Raw genomic sequence first — 20,436 nt, 5'->3', positions numbered from 1 at the left:
CAAGTATCGTTTAACATCTTTTAACATCTCTTACCAATAAGTCCAGCAACATCTGCGGCGGTGAATCCATGATGACTTGCAAAAAAAAAAACTGGATCCTGTTACAACTTTTACGATGAGTTAAAATTCGTAGCTAAAAATTATACACCGTAATTACTTCCAAATTTTTCCTGCGACGATCAAATTCGTATCCCATAAAATGAATTTAAACGATCTAAGCGTAAACGAAGTCGTAGGAGTAGACAAAAATTAGTACAATGAATTAAGGCAGTCCAACTCACTTTTTTTTTTTTTATAAGAAATACAACATTTAATTTATTTCCAGCGATTCCTAAGCAATAATTCCCAAACAATGCGAAAGGAGCACGGATCCGCCCACTACGAAGGCCCTATAGAGACTTCGCACCTGATCCTCTGTTCTACATGTGGCCACAAAGTGACATCGGTTCAACTGTAAACTTTATTTAGTTAGACTTCAAGAGGGCAAAGAAATTACACGTCTTTAACATCACATTTCGAATGATTAATATTAAAATGATAATAATTAAGGATCACCGCTAGCAATTAAAAATTAGTTAAAATTATTCGTAATAGTATACAACCATACACATCTCTCGAGGGAAGGAAAGAGGAGGGACAAGGTAACACCGTTTGCATAGCGATCGATTTAATTAGGCTCATTTCACTGTATCTCGCTCTAGATTTCTACGTCTTCCCCGTCTCTGCCTCGCGTCACACTCGCGCTTTCACGCAAATCGGACAGACACGCACACAGGCACACGCGTTCTCTCTGTCGCTTCGTATCTCTCTCCGCCGTTAACTCCTTTCTCTCTCTCTCGCTCTCTCTTTCTCTCGTGTGAAATCCACGGGCATTCCCGCGACGCTATTAATTATCGGACCGGTCGCAACTTCTAGCTGACCAGTCTGAAGTGATGTATATTACAATTTCCCTTCCCGTTTTTCGCTCTCCCTCTCTCTCCGCCTCTTCCGGTCTATTCGCTGCCGCTTTACGTATCCCTTAAACATACTAAAAATCGTATCTAGAGTACACTTACATATGAAATGTATCCGTAACCTTACGCGTTTAGCTTTCATTAACTGCCTCCTCACTTCGCTCGTTTTCACATCCTCCGCGCCTTGTTGGGAATTATCGTTAAGCTCGGTCACCCACTTCGAGATATCTCCTCTCTCTCTCTCTCTCTTTCTCTCTCCCTTGCTCGCTCGGTCTCTCAACAAAATAAACTCTAACGTTGGGTAGCATTCGAAAGTTATCTTTAGTAATTACACCATACTTAGAGATATATGTATATACATATGCGCGTGTATTTATATGTATATATTGATTCAGTAGCTTATGGATATTAAAGTGTCTCTCTTTCTCTCTCTGTCTCTCTCTCTCGATTTCTCTCTTCATCCTTCGTTCTCTCTATCTCTCTCTGACCCTCTAGAAGCGAGGCGAGGCGAGGACCGAGCATGCAACGAGTCGCGCATCTCTCCCGCGGGTTTCCTTGCTCTGCAGCCTCCTCTCTCCGTGTCCTTCGGAGCGAATTGCCGTGACACGCGGAGGACCTCGACAGTCAGGGAGATGCCGCCGTACTCACGAGTCGCCGGGCTCGAGGAAAACGACCGGATTATGTCAACCACGGTGTCCGTTTGCGATTTGCACGACCGAGCTGCCCCTGGACCACGGGGCTTAGGCGAATCCGAATCCCTCGCTGCACTCGTGTATCGCCTTCAGCAAATTACTGCGCAACTTGTCGTACGTCTCGTAAACTGGCAGGTCCAGTTGGTTAAAGCTGAGGGAGAACAAGACGCGCCATTGTTACACAAGTCCCAACAAAGTACCCTCACATTCGTTGGATCTTACATTGCGCACAGGAAGGACGAGTTCCATCAGGGAATTTACGAGCTATATTCCCGCGGTTTGGGGCATCCATGTTAGAGTTGAATTTAATGAAATTCATCCATTCGTTACTCACCAGGTGTGGGCTGAAGGCAGTCGGTCGGTCGACCTGTCGTCCCGGTGGATTTGGAACTTCTGCACGCCGTTCATTCCTTCCAGCGCACCGAATCCTTGAAGAGGGACCTTCGATGTACCCGTCACGAACTGCAAGAACTTCGCCCTGTCCGCCTGGTCGAAGCCTCGTAGGGCACGCCAGAACCATTGGATCTGGTAAACGGAAATACGGGATTCGTTTTAACGACCATGCATGCATTCACAATTTCAGGGCTATAGAGGGTACATTTTAGGGCACCATTAGATATTCCAACGACCCTCACCTGCAACGACGTCGGGCTGTACTTGTGGTATTCCGTGTTGGTCTTGAGGTCCTCGATGTCGACGTTGGGCAGTCCGCTGATCAGCAGCTCGAGTTCTTGCTCATTGAAGATGGAGATCAATCGTTTGGGAATGATGTCGTAGAAGCCCTCGAGGAACGCGTTCAGCCTGAAGTCGACGAAGACGTTTGAAGTGGTTAAATGAAACATTGATTATATTAACCGAATGAAGGGTATAAAAGTCGAAGTACTCACTGCTTGCGAATAGCTCCTGTCATCTTCATCTGACATACCAGCCTGATGTACTCGAGCTTGGTCTCTTCGGTGACGACAATATTGCGACCGTTTGATATTAGGTCTCGCACGTCGTTGACACCAAACTCGTTAACCTAGCGATACATTGAAATTAAAAACAGAACCGTACAACACCCAGTTGTACAGTAATGATAACGATCAGGATATTCATTTTTTACCTCCGCAGAAAATGTGAGTTCGTATCCGAGTTCCGAAATGTTGTGCTCAGTGAGGTACACGAGGCCTTTGTAGAAACTGTAATCTTCACTCTCCATGTCGGTGTGCTTAACGAGGATTCCTAGTATGTGCTTGTAAAAGCTTCGCGTGAAGTAGCACTCCAGCAGTTTGTTGTCGTAGATTGCTTTGGCTGAAAGAAGTTTAACGGTACATGGAAAATGCACGGCGACAATTCGAATACTATTAGAAGTCTCCGTTTGGGTACAAATTCTTACCAATGACTCGCCCCACGAATTTGTAGTAACACAAGTGGTTGGGGTTGCAATGCGAGGACGAATTGATCATGTACGTGACGCGATCGCCAGGACTGACCGTGAAAAGTGCGTACATGGGATTGAAGATCTCCCTCGAGATGATGACATACCATTCCCTCAAGAGACCTCCAGCGTCTTGACCTTCCTCGCCTGGATTGAAACGTAGAAAAGGGTAAACGACAATGATCGGACCTCTTCTAGGGGATCACGGAATAATTTTAACGGTGAGCGCATTTTGCTCATGTCGCGTTAGGGGTACCTTCGAACACTATGTAGAATCGGTTCTTCCATTCGTCCGCGTTCCTTCGGTGGAGTTCCCTGAAGGAGTCCTCGAACACGTGGCTTCTGCGCACGTGTACAGCCAACTCCTCTCTTCGAATCCCCTCGTCCATTCGTTCTAGTTCCGTTCTGAAATACCTTCTCTTGACGTCGAAGTCGAGAACCCTGGTGTGATCGACCAGCACTGAAAATGGCCCATCCGCCAAGTGCATGGTGGTTTGCCGAAGAATTTGATTGAGCACAGTTCTATGCGTTTCTGAAATCAACGTGAAAAGAAATCTATAGTACTTGGAACTCTCGTGTAGAGGATACGCAAGAAGGCAAGGACGCGTACCAGCAAACTTGAGGAACTTAAGTTGATCAGGCGGCAGAGTCCTTTGAGGCGCATGACCGATGTCCCATGAGGTGTTCACTGTTGGTTCGGCTTGAGATGTGCCTTCATGGTCGGAGTATATCGGAGAAACCGGCGCCAAGTCCGGAAGTACGTCGCGAGATTCCGTGTTGGTCTCGCTGCGTTCTTTCGTCGTACTGGATGACGAGTGCACCAGGAAGAAGGCTTCAACGGCAGGCTAAGGTGCGAGATGTTTTAAATTAGTATGTCTTTTAACACGAGGATAGCGAAAAATTAATTACAATTACCTGTAAGACTAGGACGGCGTGATGATCGGAAGTGTGTTCCAATTCGAGCAGACAAGCGCTGAGGGTCTCCCACAAGTTGTCCAATACTAAACTCTCGCTCAGCAAAGGTAACGTGGTTGTATCTTCATCTAAAAAAAAAAAAAAAGACAAAGTATGCAGTTTCATCTTTCATTTTGGAAGTTTCAGTAGTCGCTAATTATCCCTCAACTCTTACCAGCACGAGACTCGGCTGTCTTGGCATTGTTCGAATTGGATGCATTCGCTTGGGTGGTATCCATTGCCACGGTGTCAGACTCGTTATTATCGCCCCCTGGAGATAAAGATAAAATACACGTTTCGCCTTGTAATTTGTATTCCGTGGGTGTCATATGTTAAAAAAAAAATATCAATATTCACCTGAACTTTGAGGTTGACTCGCGTTCCCGGTGTCCATGGCGGTTTCGGTAGTATGACTCGTTTCTAAATACAAATGGCAAGGAATTACATTTTGTACTTTTTTTTTTTTTTCCCAAGGAACGCGTAATAATTGTTCACTCGAATTTGAAGGTTTACCTGTCTTCTTCTTGTTTGCAATGCGCACGGCTTCTCTAATCTGTACTATGACTTTGAGTATCCTGAGGAAGAATGCTTGACTGGAGGTCTTGATTACCAACGCGCCCATGGAGGGGAGTTGCAAATCGCTTCCAGCCTTAACCTTGCTCGGAGCCGTTACAACAACGCTTTCATTAGTAAACCTAAAGAATAGGAGCATCAAGTAATAATTCATAAAACATTCTGCACGTGAAAAACTCTCCTTTCCCCAGACGGCAAGAAACATTACCTGTCCAAAAGAATTCCACGTCCAGATCCACCTGAGCTTGTGGAAGGTTGCTCTTCGATGGAGTTCCTTCGGTTGAGCTCACGATTCAGTACCTTTAGTTCCATCATCAAATCCTTTATGTGTTCGCAAACCATATTCGCCAGTTCCATCGCTCCCTCGAGAAGAATCTTTAATATCTAAAGAGAATTATAGAATTAAGGCTTGGGAAATATGTAACGATAGGTAGAAGTATATCCAGTATTGCACATGTCTTACCAATTGCCTCGTAGAGTCAGGACAATGGGAGAGATTGAGAAGGAGTGCAGTCGCATCCTCGAGGCCCTCCTCGGAACAGCTTTTGCTGGTAAGTACTTGCACGGCGAGCCTAAGATGACCTTCCGGAGCAGTGACGCTCTGCTCCTTGGTCGACTCGATCTTTTTGGACTTGTTGCCCTCTTGTCGACGGTAAGGATTCACCTCGGTCAAGCCAATTGAGACGAGAGAGAGTAGTCTCAAGAGCTTGTCGGTTAGCTGGCTGCTCCGTTTGATCACGGACCAGTTCAACATGGAAATGAGCTGACCAAAGGCCGATGCCTCGAAAGACGTGACGCTCTGTTCAGGTTCGCTGCCCAAATTTGAGCTAGAATGTGTCCTTGCTACGAATTTCCCTTTCTTCGAGGCACAGGAGTCAAGCCTCAGCAACATGTCCCAGAAGTCGGGCACGTCGCTCTTCCCCGTCTTCGAGGCAGACTTCGACTTCGCCCCGGCTTCTTCCTTGCCGGAACTCGTGTCTTTATCCTTTTCTCTGTCCTCGACGTCCTTCGACTTTACAGGTACGAAGTATCCGGGGAAACTCTTCGCTAAGGATATCAATAGTTCCAGGGTATGCCTATGCAACGATAAAGGAGATAATGAATCCCGATGCTTTGTAAAAGTATCCTAAAACGTTTTGAAGGGTTTTCGTCTACTAACCTGCAGACTGCCGGAGCAGCTTGGGGATGGATGGCAATGACTGGACCTTGTCTTTCCGATTTCTTGCCACCGTATCGCAGGATGTGAAATACGTTCGCTCTGCAACCTAAGGCGGCGTCTATGCTGATATTCAGCCACGACTGCAGGTTGTTTCGGGTTTCGAATACTTTCGGTGAACTGGAAAAAGTTTTTTCTAGTTAAAACAAATTCCCTCATTTTGTGAATCGAACCAAAAAAAAAAAAAAAATCGCCCAACACTTACCAGTAGTCAATGGCAGAGTGCGACCCTTTCTTCTTAAACTTTCCTGTATAATCCATGACGATCTCCTTGTTTTCGTCGTTACTCCTCTCCATGATGTTCAACAGAGCTTTGACCACCCATTCCCTGGTGCTGCCATGGTAGCAAAGATTTCTAATGACTCGGTGAAGCCTTACTGTATTAATCTTCGGCTCGTCGACAAAGAGTAGAACCAACAGACAAGCCATCGACTCGTGATCGAGCAATTGCCTTCCCCTCAGTCTCAGACCGGCACCCTGATGAGCTATGCCGTTTTCACTTCGGGTATTCCACGAGTTCCACTGACCTCTCTGAGGAACCGTTTGAATGGCGTAACGAGTACAAGGGGCTCGTCCCGAAGAAGTTCGCGATCCTTTAATGAATTAGGAAAAATTCGTTACATGTTAGATTCGTCACGTTGAACTTCCATATAATAGCCATACAATAAACTCTAATTGACTGCTGCGGAGAATGCTATTTACCTCTTCCAGAATTTCTCAGTATGCTCGACAAGGCGGTATTGCTCTGACTGACATGACTAAGGAACCTTTCCTGTATCATGTGCCGATTTCGAGCCTCCCATTCTCTTCTCAACAGCTGAGCTTCCTGAGCCAAGTCAGGAGGTAAGACGGATATCTGTGACTCCTCCATATCGGTCAATATCTGTTGATCAAAGAATTGATGTTAGTCATGGAACTCTGCAAGATCAGAGAGCACAAGGAAGCTAATGGTATACATACCGCTTGTCGAAGCGAAGGTTGAAGGTTTTGGAAGAACGCCGCCGCATCTACGGGATCTTCAGGGTTTGCCGAAGCAGCTGCATGTCTTTGCTGTTCCAGCCGTTGTTGAGCGAGAACTTCTTCTTGAATGGATGGAGGTAGAGCCGCCAAAAATTCAGGGTTCACCTCCACCGGTCCTGTAGGTTCTTCTACCACCGTTGCCTGTGCTCTCTGCCTGATCCTTTGGAGCCTGCGTAAGCATAATATGCATTAATAAATTCAACGATACTAGGCCTTCAGGCAATCGTATAGCATTATCATAAATAAACAGCATTACTACGGAAATATCTAATATGGTTATGAACAAACCTCAGCTGCTCAGCGATCACCTCATCGCGCATTTCTTCTGGCAATGCTGCCAGGAAAGAAGGATCAACTCCATCTGGCAATTGTTGTTCCTGAGATTGCTGCGGTTGTTCAGGCAGCGGTGGTGGTTGTGGCGGTTGTTGCTGTTGCTGTGGCTCTGGTTGTTGTTGCTGCTGCACCGGCGGCTGCTGTTGCTGTTGAGGCTGCTGTGGTTGTTCCAAAGGTTCTTGGTTGTTACTCTCTGATGACGAAGAGCTTGGGTCTCGATGCAAGAAACTGGAACTAAAGGAATAATTAGTGGTTTTAGATACTTCTGCAATATCGTATGATGCACTACAGAAAATACTACGTAGCGGAAATTTTCCTTACTTTCGTTCCGCGTCGACCCGAATCTCCTCAGAAATCAGTCGTCTTAGCCAATCCGCTGGATTCGCTCGATTTTCCGCAATCCTTGATAAATCTGAATCCTCTTCTGGGGAGATATGGCGTACCCCGTCTGAGCGTATAATAGATAGAGTAGATCGTCCTGCAATAAAAACAATATGCATACATTCAGGTATATAAAGGCACAGAATAACACTAGCTTTGAAAAAGAACATATTGAAGGACTTACTGTTATTCCCGGCAAGGATCGATTCATTAGGCCCAAGGACGGAATCTACGATGCTCTCTGCGAGTTCTGGAATCGCACAACGAGTCATTCGACGAAGATCTCTCGCTTCGTTATGTTGATCCTCTGGTGGTGGCGGTGGAGGACGTTCCTCAAAGTCCTGTACCGTAACTTCCATTTCTCCAGTTACATCTGCAAAAAAAAAAAATGAGAATAAAGTTAGGAATGTTAATTCTAAAAATGCGTCGTCGTGCACTTGACATTCCATCCACGCTAACAATAAATTAAATATTAACAATCCTTACCTATTATATCCTCGTCTGTAGTTGGTTCTATTCTGTTTCTCACCGTTTCTACCCTAGCTTCCGTGGAAGGGAATAATGCCGCCAATATCCTTTCCGAAGTGGATACCGGGAGTCTTTGCTCTTCAACGGGGACCACGGCGGGAGTCACCGCTGCAACGAGCAATTTAAAAAATGAACCTCGTAAACATTTTCCCCGTTACTCTTCAAAGCGTGATATAATCCCAACTTACCCTCTGTACCGTTGGTATGCTCTTTCGTCTCCTTCGTGTCCTTATCGGATTCTTTCTCGGTCCCATGTTGCTTCTTACGTTTCTCTTTCCTTTCGGCAAGTTCCGCGTTTCTGTGCTTCTCGAGTCCTGGTATCAGCTTATGAACCACACCTTTGAAAGGAAACGTTATCGATTAGGGTTTGAGGATAAAAGTAAAGAAGCATCAAGGTGGTAAACTGGTGTACTCACTGACGCAGCAGTCTGGCTGTGAATCTCCATCCAGTAATTTACTTTCCTCGATCCACCAGTGCAGAGCAGTTGGGATGTTGTTCAAGGTAGCTGCAAGGCTGGGCCCGAACAAGTATCCAGACTGATCCTGAGAAGGAAAAAAAAAATGCATAGTCTAAAAACCCGCTACTCATCGTCGAGAATTATAAGACCGTTAACTCACGACAAAATCAATCTGTTCCTCTTCCTGGTTCGTAAAAATTCCATGACCATTGTCCATTAGAAACACACGAGTGTCCCTAAAACTGGAAGCAAGAACCTGGCTCGCAGATAAAGGCAGCGTTTGTGCAGCTGGGCCTAGAAGTCTGAAATAGAAAATTAATAATATTAGCCGGTCGATTATGATCGTAATGGCATAAACCTATCTAGGTACCGTCCACTAACCTTTGTAAAATAATCGGCGGATTTGGATTACGTGAATTGGACAGTTGGAGGTACTGGTATCTGCGTTGTCGAAGAGCACGCTGGCCTCTAGAGAAGGACAAAGAGCTAGCGTCTATGTTGTTCCTCGTCATTAGCAACGGGTGCATGCTTATAGCTGTAAGTAAATAATGAAATTAAGTTCCCTTCTCTGATACTCGACGAGCCTAAATAATCGTGGTTGGTGTCAACCAACCATTATTTTCAGAGACCGCGGTCGAGTCTTCGATAAGACTGAGAGGCAGAGGAAAACTGGTGATCCAAGGAACAATAGGCCCAGTGGATGCAGGAGTGGAAGCTGCATTATCCTGGTTGTCAAGGTTGTGATGTATCATGACGACATTACCACCTTCACGGTCGTTGGAAGGAAGCATTCTATAGACACCTTCCTCTACATCTTCATAGAGGTCTATTCCATCTTCCTCGTAATTTGAGGAGCCTTCCTCTTCCTCTTCCTCCTCCTCATTTTCCTCCCCTACGAATAAAATATCCAGCATAAAATCATCGCGCCCCTCGCATTGCACAATCAATGATAACAGGCAATCGTAATTTCCTCACCGTCGTCTTCTTCCTCTTCCTCTTCATCCTCGTCATCCTGCACTTCGTCCTCGTTGTCATCGGACGGGTTGCTGTCGGAATCCGACTCCGAGCTCATCAAGTCCTCCTGCAACGAGTAACCATTGTCTTTAGTGTCCTGCTCGAAGGAACATCCAGGAGAGAGCATAAGGAGAAAGGCGATGTTACTCTTACTGTGGTGTCCCGAGCTGGGTCAAAATCTCCCTCCGCATCGCGCAAAGCAAGGCTCTCGTCGTCAATGTCCATTGGCCTGTGTGGACGAGAAGACTGTTCCTCTGCCACGGTCGAGCGGTCCCTAGAAAAGAGTGCACTGCTTGATTATAGACACTGAGCATAGAACCACCGAAATCATTGCTCGCAATGAATCGAAAGCGATCAACTCTAGTATGCGTCGATCAGTTCATCGTTACCTCTCAAGAAGCTGATCCATGATGTCATCGAGAGCAGCCTCGTCGCCCTCTTCGTGGACGTGACTCTCGGAGTTCGGCTCCAGACTTTCGGCGTTCACCGAGATGTCGTGTTCCGTGTTCTCGGCATCCTCGTTGGTCTCTTCTCCAACCGCATGAGTCGCCTCCGAAGTGGTCGTCCCGGTCTGTTCCCCAATTGGCTCCTCTTGAACGGTCCTGCTCTTCGGCTTGGCGAATTTATTGTTCACCGCACCCGGCATCGGTTGGTTGATGATCCTAGAGAGAGTTTCCAAGGGCTTTAAAGCCGCATTGACCGTCCCGACCATGTGTGGACTGGATAGGTCGAGGCTGTGCGGGATCTTGGCCAAGTCGGTGATGATGCCCTTCCTCAGCATTATCCTGACTATGTAGTTGACGTTGTTGAACTGGTGCACCTTCACCGAGGCCCTGATCTGAGTGTGTGAGGTCGGCGGGCAGCTGTCTATCATCGTGGAGATCAGCCCAATGAGCAGCTGCAGCTGGGCGTGCTTTTCGGCGGATTCTGGAAGAGCTAGCGTCCTCGTGAGAGCAGCCTTGACCTCGGTCACCAAGGTAGCCTGGGCGTCTGGAGAATGATTACAGGAGGCTATAGCTGCGATCAACATCCTAGCCATGCTGCTACACTGTCGGTCGCTCGCGTTCTCCGGCAAAATCGGCAGAAGTCTGTCCAAAAGGAAAGTCAAGGCCGTGGTGTCCTCGGTGATCATTTCGCTCTGGCCAGCGCGATAAGTGCACTCCGTAATTAAATTGGCAACGGCACCGTAAGAGCGCACCGCCTCTGCCAGCATCTTCAGAATAGCTGACTTCGGCAAAAGGGGTTTCTTCGCCTCTTCAGGCTCCACCTTGTTGCCAACGTCGGTGTACATCTTGAGTGGTATAATCTGGGAGACTTGATCATCGTCGTCTAGTTGCTCGTTGGACGTGGTGGCATTGCTTCTGATAACCTCGCGTCCCCTCGGGGTCGAGGACATGGAAACGTTGTTTGCTGGGATGGTAGGATGCGTGGTTTTCTTCTCGGGACTGCCCGTTGGTGTCGTCGAGCTTCCCTCCGGTATCACGGGCATCGGTTTTATCAGCGCGTTCAGCAGATCGTGAACCACGCCGATCGATACCTCCTCCAGCATCGGAAGTGCCGAGGAGTGATTCGGTGGCAGAGCCTTCACGACTAGTCGGTTATCTACATCGTCGCGTTTCAGTACACCGATGTCTACTCGGAGAATGTTTTCGCATACTTCCCTGTAGACCTCTGGGTTCCGGCAGACGGCGCTGCTTATTTGTCTCGTCATAAAGAGGATTTCTTTATACGCCGGAGGGATATTACTCTGCGTCCGCGTTCGAACGACTTTTTCCATGGCAAGCCGAAGGGTGCGAGGCTCCTCGAGGGTGTGCCGAATTAGCAAGGTACTCAGACTGATGAAACCGATGAAGCTGCTCGCTTGAGTCATGTCCAGTAATAACCGAACGCCGCCTTCCCTTGCGAAAACTTCGGCGTTCTTGTAATCACGGGTCAACCTTAAGCATACCTTCATAAGTGCGTGCAAGGCGTCCCGATCAACAGGAATAGCCAGAAGCTTGACGCACGCCCTGATAATACTGGGAGCTATACTGGGATCCAATCCCTGTATCACAGTATTTCGCTTATCTTCCGTGGGACTGTCTTCGGTGTCCATGTTGGAATCGGACCCAGAACCTCCGTCCTCGCTGCCATTGGAACTGGACTTAAATCCCATGGTGATGGGCCTTCTGTTGTCGCTGTCCTCGTTGACTTGAGTCATACAGGAGAAAGTGACCGAGTACCGTCTTCTGCTGCACATTATCCGAACACTCGGCTCTCCTGCCCAGTAAGCATCATTGATGAGTCGATTGTTGGGCACAGAGTAAGGGGTCCATTTACCGGTACTCAAGTCGAACCATTTCCACACTCGATTCGTAGCTTTGTGCATTAATTGTTTTCTTTGCGTAAGTACTGCCACCTTCTCCAGGCGGTCGATGAGTAACAAGAGCGGGGCCAACCATTTTGGAGTTTTGGTGGCTGTAGGGTTCTCCTTGACGTCCTTGGCTGTTTTGTTTTTGTTTTCCGTGAGGGGTCCTTCGCTGACGACCAGCAAGCGTACGAGCTTGTCCAAAATCGCGTACTCTTCGACGATCTGGGCACAAGGTACTCGCATCTCCTGGAACGTCCCCTCGAAAAATAGCGTGTAGAGGTAGATGCGTCCAGCGACTTTGCTGGCTTCTTCGCATTCCACCAATCGGACGCCGGCATTTTCATCCTCGCTTTTGGCTATGCCGATCAGATAGTCCACTAAACTTCCGATCTCTCGTATCAATAGCCGCAGCATGGTGTCACGCCACTCGTCGCCATTCCTCTTGGTAATAGTGACGAGCAGATCACAAATCCGATACACCGTATCTGGCATGAGATCCAAGAGATTTAGGCACTGCTTAAAAGCGCTGTACGTGAATTCGTCTATGCTTTTAGTAGTGGTAATTTCCCTCGTAGGTTCCTCCGGACCAGCAAATTTACGCGCCTCGGTGTCACCGAGTGACATCACGATGGCATGCATTATTTGGTCATCGTCACCCCATTCTAGGTCCATCAACAGACCCTGAACACTGATGTCAACTGCAGGTGCGTCCTACAAAATGAAAGATCGTCAAATAAACCGTAATTGTAAAATAAAATTAGGAATTTTCGAGACACCTAGGATAATCCTTACCGAGCGACGTGACGTAGCTGGATTATTAAGCAGGTAATCGGTAGCTTGTTCAACCGTGAGTGTGTGCATTAAAGCTTCTACGCAATGCGCCCTACTGAAGCCCATGTCCATCAGCTGTCGAAGATGTTCGGGATTCACGTCAACTTCCAGATCTTCTCTACGTTCCGTGCTCGTTCCGCTTCGAGCTACCGCAGTGGTTCCACTTCCTCCAGCTGCTGTTTCTGTACTCTCCTCTTTCTCCAAACGTTCCTGAGGGTTGAAAGCAAATTAAATAATTAAATTTTTCTTTTTTAGATAAATTCAGCTTAATAGACATTTCGGAATTACGAACTTTAATGATCTTTTCGCCACGCAGGATGTGTCGTAAAATCGAGAGAATGGACTCCGTCATGCGTGCACCGTAGTTCTTCAGCGGTTTCTTTCCCCACATGAGCATCACAGCCTCGAACGCTTTCTATAAAATTAAATTCGGTTACCGTGACTTGTTTCTTACTGTCGTTGATTAGACATATTTAAAAATAATAAATCTGTACATACCTTATGTATATCGGTGAGATATTTTATGGGGTCGAAGATTTCATACACTTTGCATATGCCAATACACTTGGAAGGCACCACGTGCGGTGAGTCTAAGATAGCTTTGGGATTTACCATTTTTTCAAGGAGCATCAACCAAGCGTCCAAAAATTCACCCGTTCCATCAGGCAAATTTGGATGCTCTAACCCCTCCGATAGAGGAAATTGACCCCCTCCGGACAATGCCCATCGGAACGTCCTGTTAAATGTAATTACATTTTCAATTAAATATACCGAAAGAATTTAGAATTAACAGAAACTGTTATTCCCCAGAGTGCAAAAACTTACGCAAAGAATGCATTTTGACCTCCTAGCTTAACGAATTTCTCCAGCATTAAATGATACGGATGTCGTTTTTCATCGAAGAGCATGGGCGAGGTGAAGCCCACGGAGCAGATTAAAAATGTGAGCTTGAATTTAGGAATTGGTGATGGTGGAAGTTTATCCCAGGATAAGCCACGCGTTAACAAACAATTAAGCGCAGTTGCCACACTACGAGCAGCTTGTGACGGAAGAGTTGGTGGAGCATGAAGTTGGTGCCCGCGTCTCTGCCTTATGGGAGATCCCATACATAGCTACATAGAAATCATATTAACATTAATTGAGCATACCAGAAATTTCTGTATTAATAAATTATTTCTGAAGATAAGTTTGATAAAATTACCTTAACAAGTAGACCAAACAACTCCGCCAATGCCCTCCCGAGTCTGGATGAGGCCCCAAGAAGAGGTTTGATATACTTCAGTTGGTGCGCACTGGGGGATATCCTTCCAGTACTCGTACTCGGTTTGTCGTCCACCTGTAAGGATGACTTCGTGAAATTAAACAATATTTCTTCCATAATTATAATTTCAGGTTTATTAGCTCGATCAAGATTAATACCTCCATTGATACAGGAGGAGGATCGGTGCTGAGCGCTTCCATAGCTGTCGTCATGCCGTTGCTGCCCATGTCCGAGGAAGTAGCACCGGACCAGGAAGAGGACTCTCCATCAGTCTGAAAGAAAAGTTAAGAGGTCAAACAATGAATGAACCCCGACCCTAAGAACCCCGACAGTCATCCGTAACTCAAACAATCTCCTTACCCGCAGCTCTGGAGGCACCAACTTGTCCATATCTTCTTTACCAAAGTCGCAGCCAGCAGGTATGATGTCATCGCTGCAGAGGGCTAATAAAAGCGTGCTTTCCCAAACAAGAGACATGTACAATTCGGACAAGCCTTTTAGAACCGTGAGACCCAATTCGGATCCCCAGTGGTTCATGGAGAGATTTCGAATCTCGCTCTGGCTGGTACGGCAAACGTGGACAAACATTACCACGTAACCGTGTGCAGCGTTCATGGCGTGCAACAAAGGAGTTGCCGTATCGCTGGTGAAAGCGGTTTCAAGGTTCGGTGCAGAAGCAAGCTCGTGTAACAAAACCGAGCCACCTGGAGAGTCTACGTGACTGTGAAGCGGCTTCAGCAAATTGAGAACTTCGTTCAGCTGGGACAATCCGGTCTTCAAGACTAAAGGTTCGTGAGCGAGATTCTGTAAGATTAAAAAGAAAAAAGAAAAGGAAAACGATAAATTAACAATTAAACCTCCACAATGCATCAGCGTTTCGGAAACTCTCAGAACATTAAATTACCAGGATGCTCTTGCACACCGAGGCGACCGCTTGCGCAGCCTGGGCGACAGGGTAATCAACCGGCAAGTTCGGCAATCCCAAGATCGACAGCAGAGGTACCAGTCCCTTCTGTGCGACAAATTCTCTGCAATGGTCGTCCGTCGAGTTGTTGCTTAATATCGCGTCCACGAATTTCATGACGTTATGAATGTAGTCGATCAATGCAATCGGCGTTTTCTCCCTAGGTTGCGGTGGAGGACCTGGTTGGGCCGGGGAAGGAGAAGGTTGTTCCTCGCGCTGAGGGTGGGAGCTTGTGCTGGTTTCCTCTTCGTCCTCTTCCTCCTCGTCGCTGCTACTTCCGCCCCCGCCACCTCCTCCGCCTCCGGTATCTCCGACACCTACACCCACGGATTGGCCGGAGGATTGGCGACTGCTAGAACTCGAACTCGAAGGTGAATTCTCGGATTTATTGGCGGCTCTCCAGCACACGTATCGAGGATCGCAGCCCAGTACACAGAGCTCTTCTAGGAGCTGTGGAAAAAACACCGCCATGTATGAAAAAATAAGAATTCGCATAAGACGAGATTTCAGTCACTGGAAATGTATGCGTTACCTTTACAAGAGCTACGATCGCGTCGACTTTCAGGCTAGGTTGGTGCCTCATCAACTCGTCCATAGAATTTCCTAGATTCGAGGCTGTGTCACCGGCCGGGTCGGCACTACGGCGCCTACGCATAGCTGACAGATAGGCAGGTGACAGGAGGACCTTGAAGAGGCGCGCGAAAGGACGGCACTTAGAAAAAGATTCCAAACCACGTTGGTTTAGACACAGCGCACTGAACACATTGGGCAAGGATCCTATTACTTCTCTAGTGGCAGGAATCTGAAGAAAGTAAAGAATCGTACATTGTAAAATATTGTATAACGAGGACGGAGTTCACCGTATTAGAACGTCCACCGATCCTTACATCTTTAATGAGCAGAGCATGTAACACGACATCGGTTAGCCCATTATCCTGAAGCGATGACAGTAAGGAGGGCTCTTGGAAAACGTAGACCGTGACGACGTCGGTAGCGAGAAGGAAGAGAGACGGCCCGTAGTACTTCGTGTTGCTGATGATATGCTTCAAAGAAGACGGCAGCGTGCCCTCCATGACGTGTCGTATAGTATCCGCAAATGTCGGATCCTGTATAGCCTTCTTTAAGAAATTCAGCATAGATTTCAGCAACGCAGCTCGCTGGGGCAAGCAAGTCTTTCCCGTTTTCGCTGCGGAATACTCAGGCAGTTGGTCCGCCTTCGAGCTCATATTCTCGTCTTCAGAGAGCTCCATGGGATTCGAGGACTCTTCTCGTTCATCAAAGGCTTCGTTAGAGCGTTTCGATGAACCTGAATCGTCGTCGACATCCGAGGGTTTGTTGTATCGCCCAGGCAACGGAACGTCCTGTTGTGCGAGCTGTCTAGGCTCTATCTCGTAAGGTTGCTCCTTTTTGCAGACGTTCACTTCCATGTCCAGCCTATTTATGAAACTATTCAAGCCTCCGTGTGCTTGAAATCCTTGCATATCTATATTCGTTATTAAATCTATGACTCTTACAGCTCGTGTGACAAACTGTAAAAGAGAAAGGATTGATTAATTGAAATTGCCACCTCAAAGTGAATGTGCCTCCGCGATCAAAAGTCAAAATGTGTACCGTGATGTGTTCCAACTCGCTTCCAGGCCAGTTGATCACTTTCAAAAGACTTTCCATCATCCCACAGCTAACTAGAGCTTCGCCTCCTGCTTCGTAGCTGCCTAGGTGATATAAAAAACTGAAGAGTGCCGTTGCAAGGGGTAGCGGGAATGGTTGCCCATCCGGTTGAGGTGAGGTTAAAGTTGTTATACAAGTTCGTACGAGAACGGGAAGGAACCCATGGTACGAACTCGCCCCGGTGACGTCAATAATCATGTTCAACCGAGAACCAGGTTTTCTGAAAACAAACATCACATGATTTAGAACTGTCGAATCGGTTGCTTATCGGTAGGGCCAATTCTCAGTACTTACTTTGGGAGGTGTGGATTCCGATCGAGGTGAATAATACTCGTGAGGGTACGTAGCGCAGCAGCGCGAATCTCAACGAGGTGCGGATGTGGAAGTTCTAATAGTTCTACCAGTTCTTCGAGGATGCCGGCGTGCAAAAGATTATGCGCATTTTCTTGCAACGCATTACTGTATACAAGTATGGAAAGTGCTTGAAGACGAGCTTGCACGCATTGAAGTCGTCTACGGTAGTCGGAGAAACTGTGTGCTAGTCTTATGTGAGTCAGAAGGGCCATCTGAAAAAAAGCGATGTTAACATTAAGCTTTAGACATAAATTCATCCAAATAAGCACAAAAAAATGTAACGAAATATTTAACGTACTTGTCGATCCTCGGGTACATTATATACTTTCAGTAAGTCATTCATAATCTCAGCAGGGGTTTTATTAAGCTTATCCACTCCTTCGATGTGTATATAAGTTACAAGGTTCGTCTGACCCGTCTTTCTTGTGCTAGAAGTTCCAGCAGCATTGTTTGACGCTTCTGTCGTTACATTTTCAACATAGAACTCAAAGTGCAGTGTTGTGGCACTGGCAGGAAATGGCTAATAAAATAAATTAGTATTAGTCACGATGGTTAAATTATGCACATATATTAAGTAGATTCCACTTATCCCTTTCCTACCTTATCTGGATTTTCTTTACAACAGTCTGCTAGGCCAAAGCCATTTTCCTTGCCACCCCAGCTCTTCAAATGATAATATTAATTATACAAAATGAACTTGATCGAACTGTATACTTATTGACAGATATTAATGTTAAAATTTTCTAAGTACAACTTTACTAACCTCTGCTAAGTGAGTCAATCGGCTGAGCAAAGCTTGCCGCTTATCACTGTTCAAACGTGTGATGAAATTACTACGCTTACTGAACATGTACAAAAGACTTAAAACGCCAAGAACAACGTGCATGTCACAACTTGACAGTAAAGTAATCAGATGTTCCATGCTGTTGTACAAGTGTCGGGAAAACGAATGCTCAATCAATAGCGTCGTGAAGTGAAGGACCCAGAGCAACAGCTCTTTTGCCTGCATAAAAATGTATTAAAATTAAACTTTGAAAAGTCTTTGTTGAAAGGTTGTTCAGAATATTATACATACGTCTCTGTTTTGTGGAAGATCGCATGCCAGTTCCCATGGATTGTGCGGGCTTCTCGTGGCAGCTTCTTCCAAAATACTGTCGCTGAGATCGAGGACATCGATCCAGTGAAACAGTTCGCACTTCCCAAAGGTCCATGCATCTATTTGTTTCAGCTCTTCTAGCAACTCCGCATGAGAGCAGGAGCGCAGTTTGCTGATAAGCGCCTGACATTCTGCAGGCTAAAGACAGATTTACATCATTTAATAATAAATTAAAGCCTAGGCCCCTCGGAAATAAAAAATTATTTCATGCAAAACATTTCTAACCGCACGACAAAGAAGTTCAAACTTACCACTTCGGATGTACACTTTTTTAATTTACTTGATCGGTCGATCTTCATCGTAACAAATTAATGTGTTGGAGATGTAAAACTGTAATAAAGAAAATAGTACTAAGCTGATGTAAGAACATATAGAGATTACAATAATTATAAGGTTTAGTCATACAACGAATCATCTTAGAATCATTAAAAATGGAAACAAAAATTATATCCCCCCCCCCCCCCTCAGGCACAATAAATCTGAAATTTGGAGTAAAAGAAATAACCGTTTACTTTTCAAACGTTAATGACCAATACGTCTCCTTCAAAACTTCATCGTCAATGTTTCTATTTCCGGCAATGTATCCAATGTCCTCCCAGTGATTGCTCCCATAAAAAAAAACAAAGACAAGAGCAACCGTTTACACACACGATTCCATGTTCAATTCCAGCTCCTCTCGTCATCATTAATACTAGCCAAAACATTTCAGCAATTGTTCATAATCCCGCCGTTACACCTATTAGCACTTTCCCTTCGACGAGCTTCAAGAGGAGCTCGCTAGCATCATAGGACAACAAATCCCACAATTTCCAGTCTCCTCTCCAATTAGTCACTCACCATCATCCAAGTACCGTTCTCGCGTTGAAATTGATCGCGCTAATCAGACAGGATTCGCTTAGAAAAATCGCGTGCCAGTTCAAACGTACAAATTGCACAGTCATGAACAATACCCTCCTAACCTATCGTTCTCGAGAGCGTTCGAGATCCGACAAAGAGCAGTGCCTATTCTCGTTCGAACGGGCGCAAACGGTCGGCGGAACGCGGAAGGGGAACCACGTTGAGAAAATTGACAATGACGTTAGAGGGCCGACCGAAGCCGATCCTCGTTTCCGAGGGATCCGAAGAGATCGCCTCGCGTTGGCACACTCACCAGGGCATGGCCTCGACACTCGCTGGCAAATTCTATCGTCCGCGCTAGCCGTATCCGACCGTTCGACCGGCCGATAAATAGAACAAATCGAATAAGTGGAATAAACGGAAGGAACGAGAACGAGGCGCACGAGATGACTAAACGAGAAAACGCTTACCAACGTTTGGAGCGATACGACGACTAGGTCGCTGCTCGGCAAGGTGCGCTCGCAGGGCGCCGAGTGTCGCCTAGGTCAGCGAGGCGCAGGTTGGCTGAGGCATCGCGGCCGACCGACGAGCGGTTCAGGGGCGGTTTAGGGACGACCCGTCGGGCACCCTCGGTCGTCCTCGGGGAGCCTTGGCCGGCTGCGGCGAGCGACGCGGGTCAGCTCGAGGAACGGCCTCGGAGACGACGGCACCTCGTGGCGGGTCCACTGAGCCTCGGGTAGTCCGTGCAGGGCCCAGGGCGCGATCAAAACAAACGCGAACGTGTCCGGCACGCGCGGTGCGTGATCCTCGTCTACCGCTCGGCGCCACTCGCACCGCTGATTGCCGCCATTTTGGCCGTGGAACACACCGAGGAGGGACTCCTCGCGAGAGGTCGAGCGCGACGGCTCGGATCCGCCGCTTCTAGAAAACGCTGGCCCGTTGCGCGGCTGCTCCTGTGGTCCGTTATCCAGAGAACTGTCCCACCGCGAGAACGAGCCGAGCCGAGCCGAGCGCTCCGCACTCTGGCGAGTCGCGCGTACACACACACAGGAACATGCGCGGCCACTCGGGTCGCGCACACACACGCGCTCAGAGAGGGCTGACCTCGCGAGCGCGCCTATGCGGGAACCGTCTGCGCGCGCATGCGCGCGCTCTCTCCTTCTCTCTCTGCCAGCCCACACGGGCGACGCGCGGGACGCGGGGAGGCACACTCTGGGATGCGCGTATCCTTCTTTTCACGGCTCGCGAGACGGCACCGGAAGATCCTGGCAGCCCAGCACCTCAATCGCGGGACGGTCCTTCCAGAGGTGGCAAGACTGCGTCGGACATCTTACTCGGCTAGCCATGGGTGTCGCAAATGAATCCTCTCGAAATAACGCGTAACTCCATATCGGTGTCATTTACTTCGTTTAAGGCGAATTCACAAGCTGGACTGAGCTCCGCTCCGCGCGGTCCGAGTACCCGTGGATAAAG

General features: G+C 47.3%; 1 protein-coding gene across 6 annotated transcripts; it reads right to left on the bottom strand.

The window, feature by feature from the left end:
* Nucleotides 1-442: 442 nt before the first annotated feature.
* LOC105697995 (E3 ubiquitin-protein ligase HUWE1) lies at nt 443-20,423 on the bottom strand. 6 transcript variants are annotated; one of them, XM_012421805.2, is made up of 48 exons: nt 19,434-20,422; nt 18,378-18,456; nt 18,046-18,264; nt 17,734-17,973; nt 17,571-17,633; nt 17,269-17,490; nt 16,911-17,182; nt 16,560-16,836; nt 15,836-16,477; nt 15,481-15,750; nt 14,889-15,398; nt 14,345-14,788; nt 14,143-14,256; nt 13,925-14,071; nt 13,549-13,835; nt 13,222-13,459; nt 13,016-13,138; nt 12,685-12,933; nt 9,932-12,603; nt 9,690-9,831; nt 9,504-9,609; nt 9,142-9,420; nt 8,910-9,063; nt 8,689-8,830; nt 8,487-8,613; nt 8,259-8,408; nt 8,029-8,178; nt 7,727-7,915; nt 7,483-7,639; nt 7,117-7,395; nt 6,769-6,997; nt 6,511-6,691; nt 6,014-6,401; nt 5,752-5,928; nt 5,056-5,668; nt 4,801-4,976; nt 4,533-4,714; nt 4,377-4,439; nt 4,195-4,290; nt 3,981-4,108; nt 3,676-3,910; nt 3,322-3,597; nt 3,024-3,212; nt 2,751-2,938; nt 2,533-2,666; nt 2,281-2,446; nt 1,980-2,170; nt 443-1,796 (listed from the first exon to the last, which is right to left on the bottom strand). In XM_012421805.2, exons 2-48 carry the CDS (start codon nt 18,423-18,425, stop codon nt 1,694-1,696), a joined length of 12,627 nt encoding a protein of 4,208 aa, XP_012277228.1. In that variant the 5' UTR covers nt 18,426-18,456; nt 19,434-20,422; the 3' UTR covers nt 443-1,693. The 6 variants fall into 6 exon arrangements, with proteins under 6 accessions (XP_012277228.1, XP_012277229.1, XP_012277231.1 ...); XM_012421806.2 differs by having other exon boundaries at nt 1,694-1,796; nt 9,696-9,831; nt 19,434-20,423; XM_012421808.2 differs by having other exon boundaries at nt 1,694-1,796; nt 9,690-9,816; nt 19,434-20,423.
* Between the last annotated feature and the right edge of the window lie 13 nt (nt 20,424-20,436).

This window comes from Orussus abietinus, unplaced genomic scaffold (assembly GCF_000612105.2).
Source record: "Orussus abietinus isolate OABI.00-Male unplaced genomic scaffold, Oabi_2.0 scaffold1, whole genome shotgun sequence".
Lineage (NCBI taxonomy): Eukaryota > Metazoa > Arthropoda > Insecta > Hymenoptera > Orussidae > Orussus > Orussus abietinus.
This window is presented reverse-complemented; position numbering and strand designations above follow the sequence as displayed.